The sequence below is a fragment of the Carassius auratus genome, unplaced genomic scaffold (genome assembly GCF_003368295.1).
Source record: "Carassius auratus strain Wakin unplaced genomic scaffold, ASM336829v1 scaf_tig00037141, whole genome shotgun sequence".
Taxonomy (NCBI): domain Eukaryota; kingdom Metazoa; phylum Chordata; class Actinopteri; order Cypriniformes; family Cyprinidae; genus Carassius; species Carassius auratus.
This window is the reverse complement of record NW_020526358.1, coordinates 98,639-109,717: the sequence shown is the minus strand read 5'-3', so window position 1 is coordinate 109,717 and position 11,079 is coordinate 98,639. Positions and strand designations below refer to the sequence as shown.

At 35.9% G+C, this 11,079-nt stretch overlaps 1 protein-coding gene across 2 annotated transcripts; it reads right to left on the bottom strand.

Annotated features, from left to right (window-relative positions):
* Positions 1 to 4,812: 4,812 nt before the first annotated feature.
* On the bottom strand, positions 4,813 to 11,079 carry LOC113082910 (uncharacterized). Of its 2 annotated transcripts, none has more exons than XM_026254330.1 (7): positions 10,902 to 11,079; positions 10,444 to 10,761; positions 9,616 to 9,948; positions 5,946 to 6,041; positions 5,761 to 5,856; positions 5,509 to 5,570; positions 4,813 to 5,383 (listed from the first exon to the last, which is right to left on the bottom strand). In XM_026254330.1, the coding sequence occupies exons 1-7, from the start codon at positions 10,939 to 10,941 to the stop codon at positions 5,123 to 5,125; spliced, it is 1,206 nt and encodes a 401-aa protein (XP_026110115.1). In that variant the 5' UTR covers positions 10,942 to 11,079; the 3' UTR covers positions 4,813 to 5,122. The 2 variants fall into 2 exon arrangements, with proteins under 2 accessions (XP_026110115.1, XP_026110116.1); XM_026254331.1 differs by having other exon boundaries at positions 9,616 to 9,945.

The following is an 11,079-nucleotide window of genomic DNA, read 5'->3' as shown; positions in this document are numbered from 1 at the left end:
GCAGGCAGTGGTTTTGCACGAAGGCACCTCATGAAACTGATTTTGGAGATATTTCTGAATAAGAGTAATGGTTTAATGATCTACAGCAAAACATAGAGAGCTTTGGTGATAACTAAGTGGATATTTAATTACTGCAATATAAATTTATCACAAGAAATGACATCAAAAGGGGAAACATTTTATCAAAAACATACATTTACATGCAACTTGCAGACGCCATCTTTATTTTTGGGCTTAACTGCCACAGAATAGAACACACAGGATTGTGGGATATCAAAGGCAGTGAAGGATACATCTATGCTGTCGGTCAGATCAAGGCATCTAAGGAGACAGGAACTAAAGCCAACATTGAATTTGGACGTGCTTTGATGCCTTCCTACCTTGGGATGCATCCTCCGAAGGCAGCATTATTCAGTTTTTGGATGCAGCCTGAGTGAACTTACTCCTGGACACGTTTTTGGAACCACATACCTTGAGTAAACAGGTTTTGGGTTAATCAACCAAAGGTTCAGGGTATGGCTGACAGATAACCGTGCTTTCTGGAATACACCCCTGGAGGCTTACTGACACATTTTCATACTATTTTGTGTTTTGGCCATTATGCTTTGACACAATACTGTATCTGTCAAACGAACTAAAAGCGAAAGCACAATATGGCTTGATCCCTTCATCAAGTCTGTTTGTGCTACACGTTTCTGAGCATTTACTTCATTCAGATGATCAGCTTGTGCTCTGGTGTTTTCTGGGACTCAGAGTGTCTCTGTTCAGAGTGAATGAATGCAGTGAACTCATTTATTGCACGTGAAGTGAGTATAGCGTGCTTTTGGGAACACAACAGACAGGCAACAGACAGACAAAACAGACACTGCTATACTTTATTTTCGCGGCAGATGATTACAGCATTTCACCACATTTGTAGTGAGATGCATTTTTGTTTTTGTAAGCCTGTTTTCACTGAAGCTGGGGCCTGTAACATGAAGCTAGATTAGCTGGCTAGCCAGGTAAGTTTCAGGTTAGTTTGCACCGATCCTGGGTTTTTACCTAAGTGGCTTGTCTTTTAGCGGCATTCATTGCCATAGTAACTTACACTCCACAGCTAACCTGCTCCGGGGCAGGTTCTGTCCTGGGTTAAATATCTCAATCTGAAGTTGGAGCAATCAGATGTGAGAGAAGTGACACATGTCTGACCCAAAATCTTGCTCCAAATCAAAGTTCTCTAATGTTTGAAAACATAGAAGAAATCTGGCTTTAATGATAATTACTGAGTCATTTTATGATTATTATTATTATTATTATTATTATTATTATTATTATTATTATTATTATTATTATTATTATATATTTTACACACAATCAATTTTAGTTTAACAAATGTTATTATAAATAATTTATGTTAAATACATATTAATGTATACTGATCATGTAATATAAATAAGTTTTAGTATCAAATGATTGCACTATTTAAAAAAAAAAAAAAAAAAATCTGACCTTACATGTTTGAGTATCTATCAGTATATATTTTCAAATGTATAAACTAAGTTGTCACTGCACTGATAGATCAAGATAATTTATTTTATATGTCTTTCTTCATTTTTTCACATGACATTTAAATTTGTCATATTCTTCAATCTCAACCTTTAGCAAAACATTTAACCTTTAGTTTTGAATCTCACTGGGTTTCTCGCGAGAAGTAAATCTAACTTGTAAGTAAGTAAACTTTATTTATTATATAGCACCTATCACAGATAAAATCACAAAGTGCTTTACATATAGCAAATTAACAAACTTAAAAATGAGAAACATCATACAAAACATAAACCATAATAGCTCAGTCAACTGAAAGCTTGTCTGAATAGAAGTGTCTTTAGCTGTTTTTTTTAAAGAATCAACAGAATCGACCACACGCAGAGACAGTGGCAGGGCATTCCACAGTTTGGGAGCAACTGCTTGAAAGGAGTGGTCTCCCCGAGTTTTAAGGCGGGTTTTAGGGACAATCAGAAGATTTTAACCTGAGGAACGAAGAGTACGGAAAGAAGAATAAGGTGTAAGCATGTCTGCGATATATTGGGGGGTCTGTCCATGTAATGCTCTAAAGGTTAAAACTAAAATTGTATAATTAATTCTAAATTTTACCGGAAGCCAGTGGAGAGTAAATAAAATCGGAGTAATGTGTGCCCTTCTGTTGGTTCCTGTTAAAATCCTGGCTGCAGCATTTTGCACGAATTGAAGACGGTTCAGAGAAACATTGTTAAAACAAGTAAAAAGAGAATTACAGTAATCTAACCTTTAAGAAATAAAAGCATGAATGATCATCTCCATGGTAGCTTTGGGCAAATTTTTTCTCAATTTAGAAATATTTCTCAAATGATAAAAACAGTTTCTGACCAACTGTCTAGAATGACCATCCAGAGACAACGATTGGTCGAACAAAACACCCAGGTTTCTTAGGCTCAACTGGATGGAGGAGTCTAGGGAACAGAGGTGTTGTTTACTTTGAGATTAATTTTTGTTCTGGAGCAATGATCAAAGTTTCAGTCTTTTTTATATTCAGTTGTAAATAATTGTTGTATAACCAAGTCTTAATGCATGACAGGCATTCCAATAAATCAGTTAATTTACCTAACTGTGACTCTTTGAATGAACAGTACAACTGAATGTCATCAGCATAAAAGTGATAAGACGCATTATTAAAATTTCGAATAATTTCACCAAGAGGGCTAATATACAATAAAAACAAAATAGGACCCAAAACCGATCCCTGAGGGACTCCATATGAAAGCGGGTCATTTCTGACAGAATGTTATTCATAGACACACAAAATGATCTATCACTCAAGTAAGAGGTGAACCATTTTAAAACAGACCCAGAGAACCCCATTTCATTGTGTAACCGATGTATTAATACTGTATGGTCCAATGTATCAAATGCAGACGATAGGTCAAGTAAAATCAATACAGTGTACTGTCCAGAGTCAGCAGCCATCGAAATGTCGTTTGATACTTTAAGAAGCACAGTCTCAGTGGAATGACATTTACGAAAACCTGACTGAAATTTATCGTACAAATCTTTCCCATCAAGATATGAAGTCAGCTGCCCCGCCACCACTCTCTCTAGAATTTTAGATAAAAAAGGCAGTTTAGATATAGGCCTGTAGTTAGTTGGTTCAGAAGAATCCAAATTAGGTTTCTAAATTATGGGGCTGACAACTTCTTGTTTAAAATGGCTAGGCACAGAACCAGTTAAAAGGGAAAGATTAATCAGTTTAACAACATACGGTCCGACTAAATCAAACACAATTAGTAGCAATGCAGTTGGCATTACATCAAGCGGGCTTGAAGATGGTTTCAGTTTACTCAATAAACTCTTAATATCCTCACAAGTGACCGGTGAAAAAGAGTCCCAAGAGTAAGAGGATGCAGAACCATAGGATATAGTTTCAAGAGATGGGTTTATAGTAGCTCTAATATCTTGCACCTTGTTTACAAAAGCATGTAAAAACCTATTACAATCAGAATTTGAGTGCACAGGTACTTGGGGAGCGAGAGGAGAGACAATCTTAGAAATAGTGTCAAACAGGACTTTAGGATTTTTCTTGTTCAGAGTTACAAGATTAGCAAAATAGGTCGACCTTGCCCGTTTTATCATAACATTAAGCAATGTGATAAGCTCTTTCAAATGCAGTCTATGTACTTCCAGACATGTGGATTTCCACAAACGTTCAATTTTACGGCTCTTTCTCTTAAAAGACATTATTTCTTCATTCACCCAAGGGCAAGGATTTTTAGGGAATGTGCTTTTACTTTTCAGGGGAGCAACATTATTTAAAACAGACAGACAATGAATGTTAAAGGACTGAAGAAAAGACTCAGCATCACTATAATCCATAAAAGAACTAGGGTCAAATGACTCAGAAAATTTCTCAGGTGTAGTTTGACTAATAATACGTCTTTGCAATGCTGGATTACAGGGAAGACATTCAACATTAGAAGACAGGTTGAAAAATATGCAACTGTGGTCTGTCATATTTAAGTCCATGACACTCAATTGGTCAATGTTCAGGCCTAAAGAAAAAAAACAAGGTCCAGAGTATGGCCTTTTATATGTGTAGGACCAGAAACGCACTGTTTAAAATGAAATGATTCAGTGAGTGTTAAGAACTCAGATGCCACAGTACATGAAGAACTTGCTTTGTGTTGCAAGGCTCGTGATTGGCTGTTCGCCAGTGATGTCCAACATTCATGTGCACGCTCTTCACAAACTTAGGCTCAAAGTTGACAAAGAAAGTTGATGAACGTAATCATGGTAACAACAAAGCTGGATTAGAAAGGTTTTGTCAAATCCAAACTAATCCTGTAACTCTGAATTTGTTCAGCTAACATCATGTTACAGGCCCGTGTTCTCATCGACATGACATTACACTTCAGAAGCATCTTATAATGATGAATAACTGATCTTCAAAGTTGTTATTTATAACATTTATAAAATAGATAGACTTGAATTAGCTGAGTGGCTTGTGAAGCTGTTGTAAAATACTCTATGAACACACACCGGTGACCAAATTACTTTTGTATTATCGTGCCGCTGCAGTTTGACCTCATATTCATGATATTAACATGCTTATTAAACAACATAAACTTTCTTGTGAATTCTCATACATTTTAATGTGAATGCAAGAAACTTATTCTAATTGTTGGCAGATATTTTGTGTAACAGATCTTGGACTTTGTCTTTGTCTGCTCTTTGGGACTCTAAACACAAACTCACTAAAAGCTGAAACCAGACAGAAACCGAATTAAATATACATGTCAGGACAAACCACCATAATATGTTTTGTAATATTTTATTGTCATATATTTAATGTGACATGAATGTATGTAAGAATGCATTAATATCATATATTAATAGTTTTTTGAAAAACAAAGTTGAACGCTAATGCTTCTTCATTGTGATCAAACAGTTTGGTATAGCTTCCTCGTATTTCACCAGTAATATAGCTGCATGTCACAAAAAGAATCCATACTCTTATATTAATATTGCTCTGACTGCAGATAACAAGCAAACAGTTTATACAAGAAAGGTTCAGAAATTCTAGATTGAAGCTCATATGGTGCCATCAGGCTCATCAGGCAGTGAGATGATTGACAGCAGCGTATTCACTGTGATCCTGATTATTCCTCAATCTGACACCTTCAGGACAGTTCGGATTCTTCTGGAAATTCACCACGGAGTAATTCAGATCCTCAGCAGATGTGTTGAAGATCTGAGAGCCACCACTGTCTTTCTGAACTGTAGCATAAACACAGTCAGGAGAAACAGAGGGGTTTGTGGGTAACTGTTTGTGAGAGTCTTTAATCTCCTCATATTCACAACCAGTGTGAGAAACCTGAAGAGAAAAATATATATATATATATATATATATATATATATATATTTACAGCTCTGAAATATTTAATTATGGAGGAATTGGTATTTATTCTCGTTATGAATGAAAATCATCATATTTCATACAGCATCTGGACGAACCACTTCATGTTTTTCTGCTCCAGTCTGAGATGATGACACACCATCTGCTAAAACAAGAGTTTAAATGAATAACATTATTTCACATTTCAACACTGATGTAAAATGGAAATGTTTTCACACATCATCAAATATCTGTATTTTGTAGCTGTAGCTATTAGGTGGTGAAAGAATCATAGTGAAAAACAAATAATCATTTTAAACCTTCTATAAACGTTTATTTATCTAAAGAAGTTTTACCTCGAGACTGATGCTTCTTATATAGAACCAGTAACAAGACACCAATGATGATCAGAACCAGAAGAACCAGAACCAGAGAGATGATCAGATATAAAACTGAAAACAGATTATAGGAAATAATGAGTGGATCTGGTCACTCTGAGCTGAATATCAGATCATATGTTTATATTTTAGCATACAGGCACCTTTTAACTTGTTAGAAGACTCTGATGTGATAGATGTTGATGTCGACGTTTTGAAAACAGAAGCAGATGATGATGATGATGTCGTTTTTGGAACATCTGTGTTCAAAACATTAACATGAAGAGATAAACATTTTTTTTTTCACACACACAGATCTTGACATCACATGTCTCAGTAATGTGAAATCCCCAGTGTATTTGATCCCACTCTAAATAGTGTTAAAGTAACACTGAAGCTTTGTTAAAGTTAATGAGATAATTAAGTGATTAACTAAGTGCTGATTGAGAATTAGTGATGAACAGCTGCTCTTAACAAGCAGAATTGCTGAAGAGAAACACAAGAACTACAACTGACTTCAGACACAGCCTTAGATTAAATCAACTGAAATAAAATACATTAAATCTCTTATTAGAGCATCACCTATTTCACTCATTTTATTGTTTAAAAATGATGCCTACATCATGGAAATCAGTGTTTGGTTTAGTTGGGCTCTTGACACTTGAATCCTCTTTCTCTGTAGAAATACATGTGGTGTTGTAAAGCAGTGAAATCAGTGCTGTAGCATTTGGCCCAATCAGAAATACTATTTGTCATTTGATTTAACTAATCAGTCATTCATTAGATTAATAAATAATCACAACCCCCCCCCCCCCCCCCCAATAAACATACTGGGTGCCTGGATGTCTTATGAAGATTATTGTACATTTCACTAACTGAAACAGAGGTTTAGTATAAGCTAGACCCTGTTACAAACAGCGCTGTTGGTTTTAAGCAGGTGGTTAACTGACTCTTTTCATAGCTTTATTCTCTGATTCTCTTCATTGAAGTCTCATTTGTCCTTTCTCCTGTATGACTTATTGTATATTTGTTTTGTTTTTTTCACTAGACTAGTTTGTACTTAATAAAACTTGTGCACAAATTACATGAGTTTCTGATTCTGCCTTGCAAATCAATGTCTCTTACGATTCCGATTTTTCTACATGCTCTAATGCATTAATACTGTATGAAAGTATTTTCTGTGGCCATGAAAATATCCTGTCTTAGAGTTGATATGAAATTACACTAAATGTTCGCTGGACTAACAGATTAGTTGATGGCAATTTAATTCTGCTACAGTTACAACTGACAGCTCACATAATTTTTATTAATCATAATTAATTAGTATTATTTATATACATTTCCCTTTTGAGCTTAATTTACTACAGTGTTATATAGTGAGGAGATACTAACCATTTTATACTAATGCTTTTTAAAGTGAGACCAAATGCAGTCTGAGCGGTGTTGAGATGTCATTCACACATCCTCTGTCCTGAATTCATGTTTGCTGAAGCACAGACACCCAGAAAACAAAACCGCAAGCAGTTCATTTGAGTTTTAGGAGTTTATGAGTGAACATTATAAAACAGCACAAGTGAAAGACAACAACTATTTCAGTATTTTGATCTGCAAGATTCCTTAACTGCAGTACAAGTGTGGTAAAGCCCGTGTTGGGTAAGTTATTTTCAAAAAGTGATTAAATACTATTACTAATTACATCATCAATATTGTATTTAAATCACTTTACTAATTAATTTTCTAATTACTAATTACTGTCTAAAAAGTAACTTAGTTCCTCAATAAGTAACTTAATTATTCAACTCGCTAATTAGGCTATATGTAAAAATACCTATATACCTTAATAGAAATTAAACTCTTTATTCTTTCAATTTGAGTCAAACATAGAATAGTTTAGCCTTTTAGCTTTAAAACAACTAATACTAAAACATTTTTATATAAAAAAAGTAACCCTCTCTGGATAACAAATATAAATATTCTGAATAATAACATATCTGAATAACAAAAAAGCTTAGGAAAAGTTAATCAATATATTTCAGTCTGGCAAGATGTTCAGGAAAAAAATCCGTACAGGTTAGGGCTGTGCAATTAATCACATTCGATTTCGAGCATGATATCGCCTAGTTTGTTAGTGAACTACGGCTCAGTGTAGTGAAAGCCGCTCAGTCTGAAAGCAGGTCATGCTGTTCTAATCACGGGACCGGCTTTACTGATGAGATATGCATGACAATTGAATGTGATTAATGGCACAGCCCTAGTACAGGTTTACACGTTAACTCATGTAGGTAGGCTAAGTATAAAATACATAAATTATCTTTTTTGCTGACTAAAGCCGTGTCAGATCGTACTATTCTTCTCAAGTAAATTCTTCGTAGCAGGAATTCCTTCAAAAACTATGAAAATTTGAATAATCTTGATTTTATGTTTCTTTTTTTTTTCTTTTTTTTTCAGTGGATAAGTAATTTAATTACAGTAACGTCACTTAGTAATGCGTTACACCCAACACTGGGTAAAGCAATACTCAAAAACTGCACTGCACTGCTGCACATCCAAATGACAATACTGTAGTGACACTGAGGACAAAATGAGCACCAACATCAACCACTGCTGCAATACTGAATGACCACACACTTTCAAACTGTCTCTAGATGTCCGTTTCCTGCATTCACACACTGCTGTCGCCTTTCGCAAGGACATTGCTTGCAAATACTACAACTACAACTCAATCTAGACTCTAGAACAGTATAAAACCCTGTTCCTGGAGGGCCAGAGCCTTGCAGAGTTTATTTTCAAACCTCATTAAACACACCTGGTCTAAGTAATCAAGTCCTTCAGGTTTGTTTGAAATCTACACAGTATGTGTGTTGGAGCTGGGTTGGAACAGAATTAGACAGGGCTCCAGTCCTCCAGAAATTGAGTTTGACACCCCTGATCTAGAGCAGTTGATCCCAACCACATTCTTGGAGGACCCCATCACTGCATGTTCTGCATGTCCCCTTAATCAAACACACCTGATTCAGATCACCTGCTTCACAGATCTGAATGGGAGTGTCAGACAAAGGAGACATGCAAAATGTGCGGTGATGGGGGTCCTCCAGGAATGTTGTTGAGAACCCCTACTCTAGAGTAAAACAGGATTTCCCCAAACAGGACTCCTGGTGGTTCACAATGGAAAAGCAAGGGGGTTATATGTTGATGAAAAGCTACATAAAGCATGATAAAAAAAAAAAAAAAAAATCAACAAACATATTTTATATTTTATTTGTTTATGTGAGCTGAATGTGCAAATGTGTTGTTAAATTATTTATTTATTTATTTTTTTTTTTAGTAGGTCAAACATCTTCAGATGATAAAAAAAGTATCCTTGACCCAGAAAATTAAAACCACTGCTTGATGTTGTTTTGAGAAGTTATATGAACAGAAACAAGAATATGAATGTATTGGTAGGACAAAAACACCCAAAGATCTCATGATGAAATGAATTAAGTAAATTATTCATACACACAAAGTATAAATAACCACATGAAAATTAAAACAATCACAAACACTGACTACTGCATTTGAAGAACAACATTATAATTCTACACAAACATGTTTTACTCAATATAAACTGCAGAAGTTACACTTCCATTTCTGTACACTTCCTCTTTTTCTTCCATTTCTGTACACTTCCTCTTTTTCTTCCATTTCTGTACACTTCCTCTTTTTCTTCCATTTCTGTACACTTCCTCTTTTCTTTGCTCACTCAAGCAGCACAGAATACAGTGATCTGCTGATTGAAAGCTAGATGTGATTTTGAATTATGTTGATTATTATGAGTGTGAGAGTCATCTGTACCAGTGACGCTGACGAGGACTCGTGTGATGAAGCTCTTGTGTCCTGGATCAGACTGAACTCCACACCAGTATTCAGCTGAATGTTGTTGAGTCACATGACTGATGATTCCCGTCAGGAGCTGCTGCTCTCTGTCATCATACAGCTGCATCTGTCCCTCAGCGCTCCATCTTCTGCTCTCCTTCACAGACGTCTCTTCAGCACAGAGATCAGATCCAGATCTCCTGCAGACAAACTTCACATCAGCACTGTGGGATTGTGGGTATCTGCAGCTGATGTTCACAGATGCTCCTGCAGCAGCGGAGAGACTGATGCTCTTCTGACAACAATCAGCTGCTTGAGAGACAAATCAAGTTCACATTAAACACCAGATTCATCAGTTCAGCACAGAAACAGAAACTTTGACTGTAATCTTATATTCTCCAGAATCGTTCTCATTCAGTTCTCTGATAAACAGACGTAAGAGACAAGCAGATCTGTCATCATGAACAGAGAATCGACCGTCATTTGTCCATTCTGCTGCTCTGTCAGTGTTTATTAGAGTAAAACATCGATCTGCTCCAGTTTTAGAGATGTGTTTATAATTTTTTATCATGTTTATTGTGTTTTGTCTCATATTTGTAGTTTATAATGATGTTTCCTCCTGAATATCCCGTTACAGAACTGATTTGTTGACCTGATAAACACAAACTCAGATATCAGAGTGTAAAGAATGAAGTCAGTAATGATACTTCATCTTCATTTAAAGATATGTACATGAGTAACAACACAGTCAGTGTTGAGTGTGTGATGTTGATGATCATCATGGGTTTGAGAGTCTCAGTTACTCACCTGTTACAACATTCAGATTCACTTCAGTGTGAGGATCTATTCCTGATCTCTCAACTGCACAATAATATGTGCCAGAATCCTGTTCACTCAGATCTCTGATGGTCACAGTGAAAAGTGAAGCACTTGTGTCGTCATACAGAGAGAATCTTCCAGAATCAACCCATTTATCTTTAATATCCGTCTTGATGAGGTCAGAGCATGAGGGCCACTGTCCTCTACAAAAATACTTGTTATAATCTGTATATCTTCTATCATATCTGCATCTGATGCTGACTCCTCCTCCTGAATATCCTGTCACACTGATGGAGCTCAACACACCTACAACAAACCAGCATCTTAATACAACAATCACATATTTATATCAGAATGAACAGAGATGAAAGTTTTTCAGAGTGAAATCATGAGCTGAAGTGAAAGTCTGTGCTGTTTCGAGTGATTTACTGAGTTCAGACTCTCACCAGGAATCATCAGCAGAGTGAAAGTCCAGATGATCTTCATTCTTCTCTCTTCTTCAGTGATCTTCTCTGTTGTTAGTGGATTCAGTTCTTCTGAAGCTCTCGATGTGTGTTCAGATGAGTTTTACTGTTTCTTTCCTGGTCACATGTTTAACACGAACAGATGAATGTGACAGAGATG

Bases quoted from the DNA above. Each gene is read 5' to 3' on its own strand.
- LOC113082910 (XM_026254330.1), bottom strand. From the start codon at position 10,941: ATGAAGATCATCTGGACTTTCACTCTGCTGATGATTCCTG. The intron at 9,949-10,443 runs GTGAGTAACTGA...TTGTCTCTCAAG, and splicing joins GAATCTGAATGTTGTAACAG to CAGCTGATTGTTGTCAGAAG. The intron at 5,857-5,945 runs GTGCCTGTATGC...ATCTGTTTTCAG, and splicing joins GTCTTCTAACAAGTTAAAAG to TTTTATATCTGATCATCTCT.